Below are 16,778 nucleotides of genomic sequence, written 5' to 3'. Positions count from 1 at the left end.
ATGGCACCAACGGCGAGTACTCGGAGGAACAATGTTCTGACTCTTCTTCCCACTCATTAATAACAGTGACACTGGAACATATGAACCAGCTGACATCTATGCTGACTCCAATGAGTGGGCAATATTTTAAGCATTTTCTATATTACTGAAAACAATTCAAGAATTTAGGTAGTGTTGCTTTCCCTTATTTTCTTTCATTGTACACTGAAACTGAAGAAGTTTGCAAGTTGTACTGTGTAGTAATTGGCAGAGCTGGATTTAGGCATAAACATGAACCTTCATACTTTTTTACATTACATTTTTACCTGTCTGTGTATGCATGTGGCAAACTCTCTTTCACATCATTATAAATTAAGTGGCCTTTTCTATTTTCTAGAATGTAGACTACACATATACATATATGTGTATGTGAATATACATTAAATAAATAAATATATAAGCATTACTAGATGTATATTATGTTATCAAAACTATTTCCCTGTTTATTATCATTCAGTAGTCATTTACTGTATAATTTCTTTTTAATAGTGTTGTTCAGAGTACTTGTCTTATATATGAAGAATCTATCTCTGATCAGGTCACACTGATGGCCAGAGATTTCTGCTTTCATGTTTTAGATGATGATGGCAGTACAATGATGTTAATTGATTGAGTACTTAATGTCTTATGAAGAAATATACAAAGTTGTTACAAACATTGGACATGTGTGGATGGCTTCTCTGAGAAAACTTGGTTTTATTTTAGACAGAATCTCTAGCCCAGGCTGGCCTTGAAATAACTAGATGGTTAGGATGATGTGAACTTAGAACCAGCTTGCCTCCACCTCTTGAGGGCTGAGGGCTGCCCCAGTCTGCCTGGTCTACTCAGGGCTGAATATCATGTTAGCTAGACAAGCTCATTACAAACTGAAATACATTCCCAGCTCCAGCTTCATTTTTATAATACTGAGATATAGGCATACTAAGGTCTCTAATCATATACATATATAGTCACCTGCACATACTGGCGACCTTCAGCTTAGGATCTTTTAAGTGTTATCCAACTATATAAGGGTGAGCACCAAGGACTCCCATGCTCATGGCATCTGTCTCATGAAGAAAAGCCCTTTATTATTGAGACTGACATTTTGAAGTGACTGGTTATATGAAGTGCTTTGTCCTTTGGCTGTATAGGGATGACTTTCTCTTAGACTTATGGAAGTAAATCTAAAAGATTATCTGTGGTCTTTTCTTCCCTACTACCATCATGAAGACAAAGCTACAAGAGCCCGATAGTATGTGGGTAGTGGCCAATGTCCTTCACTGATGAATTGATTATTAGGATTCATTTGTTTCAGAAATGGTTTTGCTAATCTTCTGAGCTTAGAATACTTCCATAGCCTGGACCAAAGGTCAATGTTTGTTAAGCAAATGCATGTTGGGCTATGTTTCACGTGCACCTATTGGTGTTCAGTGTCAAGTTCCTGAGCTCTGTGGTTATAGATGAAACTATAATCACCATTTGTAATATCACTCCCACGGAAGCTTGCATTCTAGTCAGAAGCATTATTGATACTCAAAGCACACTAAGTAGAACATGTGTTATTTCTGTTGGGGAATCTTGTCATCCAACCCAGTTATTCCTACAGTCTGAAAGCTTCTGTTTGTCTATGAATGACCAAATATGACTGGTGTAGGTGGGGTAGTGATTCTAAAGTCTACTTTAGGGAAGCTAGTCATTATCTGAACTCAGACGACTATAGCTGAATTCATTTTTGTATCCAATTCAGGAAGAATAAAAGGTCCTTGACCAGAAAGAAATGGAATACTCTGCCGAGACTTGAACTCGGTTTTTATTTTCTTCAGTTGTTGTTATATGATATAACATTCCTTTCAGCCAGTGATAGAGTGATAAAGACAGAGAGATGAGGACAGAATTGGCTGATTAATTGATATAGTTTGGCATCTTCATGCTGGAATTTTTTAACAGATTGCTTTGTGTTTACTAAAGGGTTGGCAGTGGCTGAGAACGCATATGTCTGAATTACATTCCCCTTGACCATTGCTTGAATGCATTTATTGTTATTAATAGTCACACCATCTATTGTGTTAGGTGTTGTCCATCAATCTGTTTGTGGTTCCTGGTGCTCAGTTGCATAGAAAGCTACTGATTCACAATCTGAGTGTGTACGTGCAAGTATGATGTGTATGCATACATGCATTCACTTATCAGTCAGTGTATATACGTTGTTAAACTTTCTACTTTTTTTTTTTTACTGGAATTAGATTTTCTATTCTTACTGTTTCCACATCATGTATCGTTGTACAAAATAATTACATTTTTGAAGTGTTTTCTGAATACAGAGACTTTTGGGCTGCTGCATCTGGTATATGCCCAGTTTCTCCCTACAAAAGGAACACTTGTTAAGATGTACTACATATATTATAAATACTGACTTTTAAGGATGATGTAGTTTCATGAGCTTATTAGCAATTTCTAAACAATTAAAACTGCCATCCTATGACTTAAACTACTTAATTTTATAGCTAATTTTCCTGTGTGGGTAGTTGCTATTTTCTGTGATAGGAGGATATGTTTGCAATATTTTATTTCATCTTTACTCCTGAAGTAAAATCTCAACATTAATATTAATGTACGTTACTTTTAGAATGCAAAAATCCAGTTAAGCGAGTCAGTGGTATAAGTGGTTATTTTCTCATGGGTGTTGAATATGAATTCGAGAAATGCTACTTTTATTTTGGTCTGAGATTTAGATGTGAGGTTGGTATTGAACCCATGTCCTTGGCAGATTTTTTTGTTTTACTAGGAAGAGAAAGCTTAATGTATTTGTTGAAAATTTTAGGAGTTTAAGTGTGGAGCTCAAAATAAAACTCCTTGAGAAATTACAGAAAAAAATCCTTTCACATTAAATAGCCATTAATTATATTCTTTTGGAAAAAGTGGCAAAAATCACTCTGAAAAAAAAAAAAAGCTAGAATTTTTACATACCAACAGTAAATTTTAGTGAAAGCAGTTCATTTGAACAGATTCCAAGAAAACAGTCTTCTCAGTTATATTTAGATTATTTTTGAGATTTTAAAAATAGAACTTTCCTCAAATTCTGAATTCTAATCATGTCAAGAAAAGAAGAATGTTTGAGACCTACATTCAGAGCACACTTTCTCAGTGAGAAAGCCACGCCAGAGCGCTCGCAGTCGAAAGCCTGTGGGAGCCAGATGGCTGTTGGAAGACAGATTTTTCAGTTTGGACTTCAAATTTAAGCGTGGTGTTTGCTTTCTTTCTGGAAAAACCGGAAAGTTCGCTTAATTTCATCTGCTGCATGAATAGATGACTGGAAAAAAAATACATACGGGCTGACAAACACTGAATAATTAGGACTCAAGTTTTCTTAGAGACCTATTTTTTTTTTCATAGCATCTAAAATAGAATTAAGCAAATGTCTTCTGCCTTATACTGTATGGACTGTTATTTTATGTGTGTGTGTTTGTGTGTGTGTGTGTGTGTGTGTGTGTGTGTGTGTGTGTGTGTGTGTGTGTGTGTGTCCTTCTTTCAGACATCTCGTGGGGAATTTGATTCCAGTGAATTTGAAGTCAGGAGACGTTATCAAGATTTCCTTTGGTTGAAGGGTAAACTGGAAGAAGCACACCCAACCCTCATTATTCCAGTAAGTTCAAAAAGGGATTGTTGATGTTATTGTTTATAATACAACAACTGTGCTTTCTTGAGTATTTTAGAATGTCTAAGACATAATATGAACATACCTTTACACCCACTAAAATTTATCTTAGGAACATTTACTTCCAAACTCTTTAATTTAACTATAGTTTCATTTTTTTTAAACTATTGTAATATGAAATGATGTTTTATTTTTCCATACTAGCTTTATATTTTTTTAAAGACATGTATTATACCTATTTATTTATTGTGGGGGTAGCGCAAGTGTGCTATCATGCAAGTGGAGACCTCAGAACTACTAATGGGAGGTGGGGATCTCCCTCCCCACCATGTGTGTCCACCGAGATTGAACTCAGGCCTTCAACCTGATCCAACAAGAGTCGTATTCCCAGCCTTAACTGTGGATTTGTTAAAACACGTTTATAATGAATGATGAGGAGTTCAACTAAACTTCAGAACTTTTTGCAACCCTGGGTGTGCCGTGTTATAAGCAACTTATAAATCAAGTGTTATTTATTCTGTGTGAACAAGCACGTGTATGAAGGTCAGGGGACAACTCATGGAAATAATTTTTCTCCTTCCACCCTGTGGACCCTGGAGGTGAAATTCATGTGGTCATGCTGGGCCATCTCATTGGCCCTCAGGTTTGTTTTGTTTGTTTGGTTGGTTGGTTTGGTTTGGTTTTTTTTTTTTTTTCTTCCCTGAGATAGGGTTTCTCTGTAGCCTTGGCTATCTTGGACTTGCTTTGTAGACCAGATTGACCTTGAACTCACAGAGATCCACCTGCCTCCGCCTCCCAGAGTTCTGGGATTAAAGGAGTGTGCCATCACTCTGGCTTGACTTTCTTTCTTTAAGTATATATTTTATTTTCTTTTTAAATTGGCACAGAGAGCAACAAAGGTCCCATGAGCATTCGCATACGTGCTTAGCTTGGCTGTTCCCCACCACTCCTCATCCATCTTTACCTCCGTGCCTCTCAGATCCAGCTCCATCCCCCAGCTCTTCCGCTGTCATGTACATGTGTTCTCAGATACTTGTATTTATTTTTGGTCTCAGCCATTGCCAGAAAAGTTTATTGTGAAAGGGATGGTGGAGCGTTTCAACGATGACTTCATCGAGACCCGCAGGAAGGCATTGCATAAGTTTCTGAACAGGATCGCTGATCACCCAACTTTGACATTTAATGAAGATTTCAAGGTTTTCCTCACTGCACAAGCCTCGGTAAATGGCTCTGTTTTATATTCATAAGACCCTTTAGCATCTGTGTGTGCAGCACAGTGCATGCTCCCCCTTTCTCACCTTTACCAATTAGGCAATGGTGTCCTGGAAGTGTTTTAGTGAATTGTTTTGGAAAACGCTGAAGCGGCTTCTTTCAGGGATAGCCCTGGTGTCAAATCAACATGTAGCCAGGATCGGGATATACTGTCTTCTGCGCATACACGTATTATATTCTCATTTCTCTTAACTTTTATTCATTCATGGGATGCTCTTTGCATATGTAATCAACATTTGTCACGCATGAGTATGTTGTTCCCTGTGTGTGTATGTGTGTACAGTATGGTTGTATGTGTTTGTGTGGTATGTGTGTATATATGTGTTCTTGTGGTATGTGTGTGTGCATGTGTATGCACACGCCCATTCTTACGTGGGTACCTACATGCCAGAGCACATATCTGGAGGTCAGAAGACAACCTTGGCTGTCAGTCTTTACTGACATTGACTATCCTTGTTGTTTGTCATGATGTATCTTTGGCCAGCTAGTCCTGAAGCTCCTAAGCAGCTTCTTGTCTCTGCCTCTCACCTCATTCTAGGATACTGTGATTAGATACACAGTGCTCTGCACCTGGCTTTACATGGATTCTGAGGATTTGAACACAGGTCATCATGGTTACACAGCAAGTGCCTTACCCACCAAGTCATCTCCCCAGCTCTTAAATATATTGTTGACATTATTTTGAGTAATAATGGGGTCAGGGTGTTTTGAAGGATGGAAGTCATTACTAAGTTGTTAAAGAGATAGATAATTGAGTGCATGACTGAATAGATGGATGCCTAGATAAAAAATGGTCTCCTCTTTTTTCCTTCAGTTATCTAAAAAGGAGATATTCTTAAGTCTTACTTTTTAAATGCAGAAAATTTGTGTATATTGTTTTATTTTGTCAATGAAACATTAAGTTTATAAGAGACAGGAGTTCAGTAACAACTACAAATGAAACTCAAAATTTACATCTCTGAGATGTTGCCAGAATGGTAGAAGCCAGACCAAAGAGTGGTTCCTGTTGGTCTTGACTCAGGGTTCTGTATCTGGGAGTCCTTTGTAGCTTCTGTGACATGAGCTGTCACGTGACTCTAGAACAGCAGTTCTCAACCTGTGGGTCACAACTTCCTTTGGTGGGGGAGGTTGTCAAATGACCCTTTCACAGGCATCATATATCAGATATCATGTGTACCAGATACTTAGATTACAATTTACAGGTATAAAGTAGCAATATCCTATGTGTTTTGCTCTCCAACTTTTATTTGCTCCCAAACAATCCTGTGTTTCCACAAATGCTATAGTCCTCCTTGGAATCTCATGAGCTCTGTCTTGTTGCTTGCTTAACCACAAGAGATGATTTTCATGGCTGCATATCCTTTTATAATATGTCCTTTTCCCCTCCTAGTGTGTAGCTGTCTCTCTCATGTTAACTCTGAAATAACTAGCTTGGTCTTGTGTATTTTGATGCTAGTGACTGCTTGCTGTCTCTGTGTTCCACCTGTACCTTGTCTAAGAGCCTAACCGGTTTGACCAATAAGAGGCCATCACACCTTGGCTGGGCAAATGGGATAGGCATGGATAAAGTTCCAGGTCTTGGGGAGACAGGCAGAATCTTTGGAGGAAGAGAGAACTGAGAAGAGGAGAGGAGAAGAAGGCTGCTCCGAGGGTTAGGTGAAGGAGATCACATGACTGGCATGGCCCAGGTGATGATAATTAGCACCTATTTTGAGTTTATGGATGGGAGGTAGCTTGATAGAAACTATTAGAAGCAGATGGTATGGGATTGGAGCAGGTTTCTCATACCTGCCCCACGATGGGAAGTAGTTTAGGAGATTAATATCTTCCCTGCCCCAGGTTAACTAAGGCTATTTAAAAAAGCATAACAAGTATCTCTGTCTTGATTGATTGCTAGTGCGTTAGAAAATACTGCCATAATAATAAACATTATTCAACCATACCGATAAAATAATGGCAACAAGGTACATGTCTTATTAAAGAGCTTCCTCTGCATCTGCCTATAAACTAAAATGAGAACTTAAAGGAAGCAGAGTGTGTCTTGTGAGACCTCTGAAATCAGACTGCTGTAATCCCCTCCCACGTCCTCCTGTTGTTTAATTACTCATAGACCTTGAACAATTTACTCTCCTTACCTGTGCTCCTACTTCCCTTTGTAAAATGAGGAGAATTGTACAACCTATCACCGGTTTATTGTCAGTTGTGGGTGTAAGACTATGCATGCAGCTACAGGAACACATCAAGCTGTCAATAAATGTCACCTATTATACTTGAGAAATTAATTAAGGCTTCCGCTCTTTTCAGCAGTAATATAGGCTCTAAGAATCTTCTCTGGATTATGTTCATATGGAGGATCTGTTCTGAACTGTAGACAGGGAACTAGAGAGATGACTCAGTGCTTAAGAGCGCTTGAAACTCTTGCAAAGTTCACAGCTGCCTCTAACTTCACGTTCACTTCCTCTCTTGGCTTCTGAGGGCATTGCATGAGTTTGCTGGGCATGCATGCCTGCAGGGACACACATGCACATAAAATATAAGTAAACCTATAACAAAAGAAATATCGGTTGCTTATCACATCTCCTTAACCACCAATCCCATTGCTTTACTTTGAGGATTTATGCTCTGAGGGCAGATTGCCCACATGTTTTACAGGAGTGCTTTCAAATGGAGTATTAGCCAACAGAGTGGGGGAAGGGGAATGATACCAAAAAGAAATTGAGATGCTTCAAATCCAAATGCTTTAAAAGACACCCACAGATATGTGCTGTTTTCTCTGTCTTCCTCCTGACCGCATCTTGGATGGCTGCTGATCGACTCACCACACTTAACTCACTTTCTTTTTCTAGGAACTGGCTTCCTATAAGAAGCAAGGACCTGGCTTGCTGAGCAGGATGGGGCAAACGGTCCGGGCAGTGGCATCTTCCATGAGAGGAGTGAAGAACCGGCCTGACGAGTTCACAGAAATGAATAACTTTATTGAAACATTTAGCCAGAAAATTAACTTAATAGATAAAATATCTCAGAGGATTTACAAGGAGGAAAGAGGTAAGGGAAGCTATTAAAGACTGATCATGCAGATGCTCAGTCTCTTTCACATCTTCACTTTGGCTGCTGTGGTGTGAGGCAGTGACATTGTTGGGATGTCACTTATAAACAGTGGCTCGTGCCCAGTCACCTTCTGGAACTTTTTTTTAAGGACTGCCTCCATCTTTAAGGTGCTTGGAATACTCTCAGATATCAGGACTGGAGTTTGATTTCCATCACCCATATCAAAACCTGGGCATGGTGACACGTGCTTGGAAACCTGATGTTGGCCAGACAGAGGCAGCTCTCTGAGGTTCATTGTTTGAATCAGTGAGCCTCAGGACCCTTCTCATAATGCAACCTGGGCATCTCCTGAGGAACAGCTCCCAAGATTGTCTCCTGACCCTCCCCACCTCCTGCACACTCATATATGAGTACCTGCTCACACAAACACACATACACCACACACATACACACGCATTTTCCTTAGTGATGAATATTCGGTCATTATGGTCAGTCACCATATGGTTATTCAGAACTCTAGCTGTTATAGTTTCTATGTGTAGACCAGGACATGACGGTAATGCCAGCTCTGAGCTTGACATTTTGAATTTCATCCTAAGAAATTAGTATCAAATCTTCATCATAGACCATGTCTCAAAGATTAATGACTGGCCTTTCAGGAATTGCATTTTTCATATTGTCTAGTGTTTTACTGGTGGTGACAGGTGGGAGAACAATGTGTTGGGTCCTTCCATGTATGTCATAAAGACTTGCATATTTGGAGAGATGGAGGTCTTTTCTATTATCTGCCTTTGGAAACCATACTACTCTTTAGTCATTAATGATTCTACTACAACTTCTTAATGATTAATTTTTAATTTTAAAATTATAAAGAGATGCGTGTGTCACCTGGCATGTTTTCTAATATATGTTGGTGTTGGAGATGAGGAGCCACTTACAGAAGAATTTACCACACTGATGCTTTATCTGTTAATTTCTAGATAGCAGCCTTGTAGTTGATGGAGACACTGACTTCTTCAAGTTGTACTCTGACCTCCACGGCCAGCCTGTGGCACATGTGCTACACCTCTTCCCATAGAAATACATAGATGTATTTAAAGGGGAAAAAGCAGAGACTGGAGGTAGGAGATGGCTCAGTGGTGAAAGCGCTTGTGGCGGGAGCATGAGAAACTGAGTCTGCATCTCCAGCAGTCATATAAATTCTAGCCACAAAGGCATGCAGCTGTAACACCCTGAGTTGAGGAGAAGGGACAGCTGGACTCTAGAGGTTCACTGGCCAGTCAGCCTTGCCAAAATATTGGGGAGCTCTAGACTCACTGGGAAATCCTGCCTGAAAATCAATGGCAAAAAGCCATCAAAGAAGGCACCTAACAAACCACTAGCCATGTGCAGACACATGGCTGAGCACCTTCGTGTATGTATGTACATACATACATACATACATGTACACATACAGACAGATAGACAGAGAATTAACAACAAGCAATAAAGAAATAATTGAAATATAAAATGGAAATGATTTACTTTTCTTCAAGTAAAAGTAAAAGTAATTATATTGTAAAAGTAAATAACTATTTTCCTATATGTATAGTCTTTGCTTTATAGTGTCTAAATTGAATTTAAACATTGGGTTTGGTCCTCTTTATATTTATCTCTCTCTTTCTATCTTTCATTCTTTCTCTTTTTCTTTTTTCTTTTGTGTTTCTTACCTTTTTGTCCTCTCTGCACGGTGTCTCAATATGTCCTCTGCCTAGCCTCCCACATGCTAGGATGTTAGGTGTACACCACCATGCTGGTTTACCATTTTCCCCATTTTCAAGAAGCTAATTAGTGTAACTAGGTTAACCTAGTTAAACTTAAATTCCAGTTCTGTGGGGTAGATTCTGGATGAACTGTTAGGCCAGACAGCAAACAGAACCATGTTCTAGAAACTGCTGTCACATAAAAGCCAGAAGGATGTCTATAAGCTTTGAGATTACTGGCAAGGCGGTAGTTTAATGGACTTCACTCCTTGTGAAGAAAGATTGATTCTGACAGGCTTGCTAAATTTGAGCTCTTGTTTTCAGAGTGAATGCTTCTGGCCCAGATTTGGAGAGTTCTCATTATTTTAGATCAGGAGGATATGGGAGAAATTGGGGGAGGGAAGAAAAATGACCAAACTATATTGCATGAAAAACATTAGTTTAAAAAAGAAGAAAAGGCTGGAGGTAGTGGCGTACACCAGACATCCCAGCACTCTGGGAGGCAGAGGCAAGTGGATCTCTATAAGCTGGAGTCAGACTAGTCTACAAACTGAGTCCAGGACAGCCAAGGCTACACAGAGAAACCCTGTTTTGAAAAACCAAAAGAAGAAGAAGAAAGAGGAGGAGGAGGAGAAGGAGGAGGAGGAGGAAGGGAGGAGAAGGAAGAAGAAGAAGAAGAAGAAGAAGAAGAAGAAGAAGAAGAAGAAGAAGAAGAAGAAGAAGAAGAAGAAGAAGAAGAAGTGAAGCCTATGTAACAGAGCTGAAGACAAGAATTCACTCAAAATAATGGAGATTCCTTTAGGAAACTTGGAATCTAATCTGTGCAGGGCATTTATTCATATCTCCATCAGGACGCATTAGAGGGCAGTATCCAGAAGTCTCTCTTTTAATGTTTTTCATTCTGCATGCTGAAAAAGAACTGCTTGGTTCCCTTTTGTTTCTGCTTCCCAATTTATTCTGCAGAATTCTGTGCTTTTCTCTGTGCTGCGGAGTGAAGGAGAGGTTACAGCTGTACCTGCCTCAGACCTCAGTGTACTTAATACATATATTATCCACTGAAATCCAGAGCAGCTTACTAAATGTTTGTGTGTAGGTGTGATTAGAATGCTGTGTGACTTAAAGACGGCTCTGTGGCACAAATAGTTAGTTGCACAACAGTAAGCACAGTGTGCATACATATTGAGAGCAGAGCTGTAGAAATGTTTCCTTTCTGTTTTAGTGTCTTTGCTCTTTAATGGCGGTGAGATTAGACTCAGGAAAGTAAAGAACTTGTTTAGAACTTTTATCTTCAGAAGATAATCCTTATCTTGGTTGTTTTGAAACTTAATTTCTTGAGTTCATTTGATGATAGGAAAAATAAGCTAGTGGTAGCTTGGAGGGGTGGAATAGATTTCAGAGAATTATACTGGGTGGATGGAATGTGAAGCTCAGGGAACATTGTGGTGTGTATGGTGATTCCTTGAGAGAAAAGGAAGAAAGCCTACGGTTTTACTTAGGTCACTGTTGAAGAGTTTATAGAGCTAAAAGAAAGGAAGACAAACGTTTTGTTTAGAATCTTGGCTTTGATACACTTAGATACAATATCTCTATGCAGTTATATGGTAAGTGGATGCTAGTTTTGTTTGGTCTTAATAGCAGTTCAAAACCTGACTCATACAATCTAGAATGGCTGGCTTAGTAAATGAAGGCTAATATAAGCATTTGCTTGTATCCAAGGGTAAAAACTTGTAGATAAGGAAGCAATGTCCTTTCATACATTCTATGATATAGTAGTTTTAAAAAACATTAATGGGGGCTGGATCCATAGCTCAACAGTTAAGAGTGATTACTGCTCTGCTGTAGGACGTGGGCTCACAACAACCTGCAAATCTAGCTCCAAGGGTCCCAGCACCCTTTTCTGCTCTCTGTGGGAACCTGAACACATATGGCATACACTCACACAACCAACCAAATGAATAAGAAGAAAAAAATAAATCTTTTAAAAAATGTAAATTGACCAAGACACTCTTTTTTTTTTTTTCAGATTATTTTGATGAAATGAAAGAATACGGTCCCATTCATGTTCTGTGGTCAGCCTCAGAAGAAGAGCTGGTTGACACACTGAAAGGCATCGCCAGCTGCATTGACCAGTGCTGTAAGGCCACAGAGAAGCGCATGACTGGCCTGTCAGAGGATTTACTCCCTGTTGTCCATGAGTATGTGCTGTATAGTGAAATGTTAATGGTAAGACCCTCTAACAAGAGTCCGCTGTGATCCCCTACCTCATTCTGTCTCTGTGTTTCCACCACTCTTCCCTGTCCCTGTTGGATGTTTCACATGTAGATGCCCAAGAGATATTTGTTACCTTTATCCATGAACACTGGCAGACCATGTAGAAGAAGACTGGGTTACTCAATAGTAATTCCAACAATTCATAGGATTATCATCAACCCAAAGCATCCTTGATCAAGAATTACTTAAGGACCAGTCTTCTAACGTGTAAATGTTTTACTTTAAAACATGTCTTTTCTTCTGATTATAGATACCTTGAGAGTTACTTTCCTGTATCATTTATGATATGAAAATATATTTGATGCATATTATGTATACATTATATAGGGAGTGATTGAGTAGGGTCTCGATATGTTCTGTGCCTTCCAGCTGTTTCTGAAAAGAAATCTTCCAAGTTAAAATGTTCTCTTATACCATGTGTGAAATATAAAATGTAAAAAAAGATGAAGTAAAAGAGTAATGCATATGCATTTTACATTCTTCTTCATTAGTTCAACTTAAGATTTTCTGACACTCGCATTTTGTAATGATCTGTGTAGTGCCCGTGTTTTTTGTTCTGTGTTGTCCTGTGCTCAGTGTTGTACAGTAAAGCAGGCTCCTCCTGGCATCTGATGTTTTGGGGGGTGGTGTGGTAGAGGATAACATTGGGGGAATATAAGCATAGATTCTGACATTTCCCCTTCTGTTTATAATCAGAGTCATGACTGATTTCTGATACAACCTTGATTTCTAGGAAATCATTAAAAATAATTTTTCTATATTAGTTAGAAAAGGTGGTATAACCAGTTAAACATAAGGAATTGCTCTTGTTTCTCATGTTTAGGTTTTATTTGAGAGGGTCCATTAGATCTTGTGTGAACTTTTTAGACTTTTGATGTTACCTGGATTCTAGGGAATCTTCATAAACAAACACTCCTTGCTTATCAGAGTTTCCATGCTTCGTGACAGTGACGTCTTCTTCCTCCCCATATATTGCTTCTGCCACTTCTCTCGGTTGTCTCTCATTATTCATTTCTCCTTATAGTTTTTTTTTTTTCAGGGAAATATGGCTTGTCTCTTTTCCCTCGCCTCATTAATTTCCCCCATCTATGTTAACTCAAACTGAAAATCATGAAAGCAAAATAAAGTTCTGAAAAATCATAATAGCCACTAGAAAGATTTATTATATAGCTCCGAAGTGAACTGAGATTTTTTCAATATAATCAGTAGTTTTTATATTACACTTTTGCTTCTGTATTATATTGAGATATTTTTATGTAAGTTAAATAATGAGTGGTGATATCTTAATAAAATAATGACTAAAATTGTGCAATTTTAACTTATTAAGTATATAGTTCTATTCAAAATATATTTGTGAATGTGAAGTACAGTACAGAAGCAGATCTTATGTATGTGGGATTTAAGTATAGTATGAATCATTTAAACTATAGGAAAGAAAAGGTATCTTAACATTATGCAAAATAAATGGTGTAAAGAATTTGTGATAATTAGCTGAATTATCTATTACTTTTGCTGAGATTATGGAAAATGTTAATCTCTTACATAATTTTTGTGTTTTATATAGCTTGCTTTAATTATTTAAAATTGACTTCATTGTGGCATCTTCATGCACGTGTATAATTTCATCATATTCACACTCTCGTTGCCCTCTCTTGCCTCCCTTCCACTCCAGATGATACTTTTTCTTCTCAACTTCTACTTTCATGCCTTGTTTATTGATTAATTAATGATTGATTTGACCCACTAAATTTTATTGGGTTTCTTAAAACCATAATAGGGGTGGATATAGGAACATGAGCATCTTATCAACAGTAGCACCATTGGAGAAAAATATCTCTCCCTTCCCTAGAAGTTACTAACATCTAGATCCTCATAGACAGATGGGGCCTCGTGTGCCTCTTAGGTCCAATAGCTTTCAACTGCCTACAGATAATCAGAGTGGGGCAATTCTGCTAGGAGAGAAACCTGACTAATAATAATATGTCTCTCGACCCATTTTTAACCAACTGCCTCCTAGTTCTCATCAAAATGGTTCAGAGCCGTGTTATCTGACTCCCGTGCACCCTGATTCTAGATGCTCCCATCTGTTGAGCTTTTCTTCATAGGCTGTGCCTCTTCTGTCAATGGCTGAGTTGTTCGTTTACCCAGAGTCAGTTTTAATATTCCCACAGTTCACATCATTAAGTCCAAAGAAACATGACCACAAAGGACAGGTGCTCAGGCCTATGATGTTAAGTGTAAGTCTTGTAAGAAAATTGACCTGCTTAAGGAAAGGCAATGTGAAAGACAGGGGAAGGGAAATAAAGGTACAGATTGGTTCTGTATTTCCCTTGATTCTCGAGGGTGTTTTAACTTTAAGATCATTGAAACATGAAGTTACAAATATTCAAGAAGATATATAAGATCAGGCTACCACTGAACCAAAGAAGACATGGTTTGTCACCAAACCTTGGCTAATGGATGAATATTTTTATATTTTGAGCCACAATGAAGTAAATTTATGTCCCAACACTCTGATTTTGTGCTTTAATTGCTGGTTCAATTAGCTGTCCTTTTTTGGTCAAATGAGATGCCCTTCTGACTCCAGGTATTTCCAGGTTAGTGACTGAGCTGACCTCTTGGGTGCAGCAGCGGTTGATGGAACATATGCTTCTGTTACTTTCATTGACCTTTATTTCTTATTTGTTCCAACCTTTGCTCTCTTTGAAGCCTACGCCATCAAATATTAAGCACATATGTAATGATTAAACTGATAAAATGTGCATTGAGAAACTAATAAAACATTTATAAAGATGATTTTTAAGTACTTGATTACAATTGAGATTTGAAAGAGTAAAGAAACATACTCTATAAAAATATTATAATCCCAAATGACTTATTACATTAGAAATATATTCCTGGTGACTGTTTATATTCTAAAATATAAATAGTTGTAATGGGTAAAGATTATTAGAGCACACCCCAACTTGACTTATCCTTCTGTTTTGAAATGAAGGGTGTTATGAAAAGAAGAGACCAAATACAAACAGAACTGGATTCCAAAGTTGAAGCTTTGACCTACAAAAAAGCTGATGCTGATCTGGTATGTTTTTAAGTTTGCTAATAGAATCATTTAGAAGTCATTGTCTAAAAAGAGCACACTAACATTGTAGCGTTCGTTGAGGGGTTGCTTTTCAGTATTCAACAAATAATACCCAAAGTTCTTCCAGAAACCCCTAATATACTATTCTTTAAGTCTTCAAGCTTACCAGTCGTGTTTCTCTGCCTTTGTGACTTGTATTGACTTGAGATGTAAGCAAACATGAATCTGATGTTATCTAAGAAAACACCCAGTTTGGAGTCAGTATAGAAAAGTATTTGATGTCTTTCTAGGTTAGTACTCACTGAAAACATTCATGCTTGGCAAGTATCCTGCAATAAAATACTTTTTAAAAGTTTAATCCCTCCCTTTAAAATATGGGAGATTTCAGTCATGAAATGGGACAGTTTGATGAATTCTTACATTTTGCCATTATGGGGAAACATCATTAATTCTCCAGCTTGTCCATTGGGTTTTTTTTTTTCTTGTACCACTGCCCTTTTATTTTTCCTGGTGTATTCTAAAGTAATGGAATTTCTGGCATGGCATCGTTGTGCTCACAATATTTCAGTATTTATATTTTGTTGTATTTTCATATTTCAGCAAAGCTTTACCAGTGTAGAGTTACTGTTTGTCCTTTTACAAATGAGGAAGTCTTGGAGGAGAAAGTTTGCCTAAGTTTAATTGCTGCTGAAACACAGTCCCGCTGGAGGGGATGCCCTTATCTGTCACAGTCCACACAACTTCACAGTGAAAACAGGGAGGGGCTGACTTAGCCACATTAAGTTACACTGGACGTCATGGATTAGCTATTGAGTACATATGACCAAGTTGTGGTGAGGGAATCCTCGAAGCCTGTGAAACTGTCGTATTGTGGCCCCCTCAAGTTGACCTGGTAGTGGATTTGATTCCTTCTTCCATTAGTCACTTTATAACATAAGATTTTATTTCCTAATTTCTTCAAACTCTCCTTCATCCTTCCCAGCGCCCAGCCCCACTTTGCCTCCTCCCCAACTCTCCCTGTGCGTAGTCTGAAGACTTGAAACACAGGAATCAGTGACTTGCTCAGAGAGTTTTCCCAGCCTGCACTGCATGTGTGGGCTATGTTAGCCACTCATAGATATTTAATGAAAGAATAGAAAACACGATGACCGCTCTGATCCACAAGGAACTTGCTGAAGGCTAAAATCAAGTGGTCACTACATGCTTGGCTTTGTGAAAAACATTGGTACTTCGTACAAATCTGACTGGGAACTTTACTCATGTTTCTTAATTCTATATAATTTCACAAACTGAAATTCTGTATTATAGAAAAATGTAGAATTTTCTATAATAGAATCGTGAAATTCTATCATAGGAAATAGTTGTACATTATTTTCCAAACTGAAACTCTGTTGTCTGAGTGGAATATGAGCAGAGAGTGTTGGGCTGTGATGGACAAAGCTGGAGAAAAGAATCCACAAAGAAGGATAATGACAAATGTGCCTGGAGGAGCTTAGTGATCAAAAGAGGACTCAGATTTTTCTTTACATAACAATGAAGATAAAAGAAGACATTAGCCTTCTTTATGCAGGCTTGTATGTGTTGATCATTTTAAAGTCTGCTAGAAAGATAAAGAGTGGATATATATGCAGAAATTTTAAGAGTGGATATATATGCAGAAATTTAATTACATCATTTAAACATTAGA

At 38.2% G+C, this 16,778-nt stretch overlaps 1 protein-coding gene across 1 annotated transcript in view; it reads left to right on the top strand.

Moving 5' to 3' along the window:
* The window catches only part of SNX7 (sorting nexin 7), an 88,021-nt gene that overhangs the window by 23,236 nt on the left and 48,007 nt on the right, over positions 1 to 16,778 (top strand). Inside the window, exons 3-7 of the mRNA XM_084755765.1 lie at positions 3,554 to 3,664; positions 4,732 to 4,896; positions 7,795 to 7,993; positions 11,762 to 11,961; positions 15,005 to 15,091. Coding sequence (XP_084611891.1) covers positions 3,554 to 3,664; positions 4,732 to 4,896; positions 7,795 to 7,993; positions 11,762 to 11,961; positions 15,005 to 15,091 — 762 coding nt within the window. The remainder of the gene's footprint in view (positions 1 to 3,553; positions 3,665 to 4,731; positions 4,897 to 7,794; positions 7,994 to 11,761; positions 11,962 to 15,004; positions 15,092 to 16,778) is intronic.

The sequence above is a fragment of the Acomys minous genome (genome assembly GCF_964271855.1).
Source record: "Acomys minous genome assembly, chromosome: 14".
NCBI lineage: Eukaryota > Metazoa > Chordata > Mammalia > Rodentia > Muridae > Acomys > Acomys minous.
The sequence above is the reverse complement of the archived record's forward strand: the minus strand, read 5'-3'. Positions and strand labels throughout refer to the sequence as shown.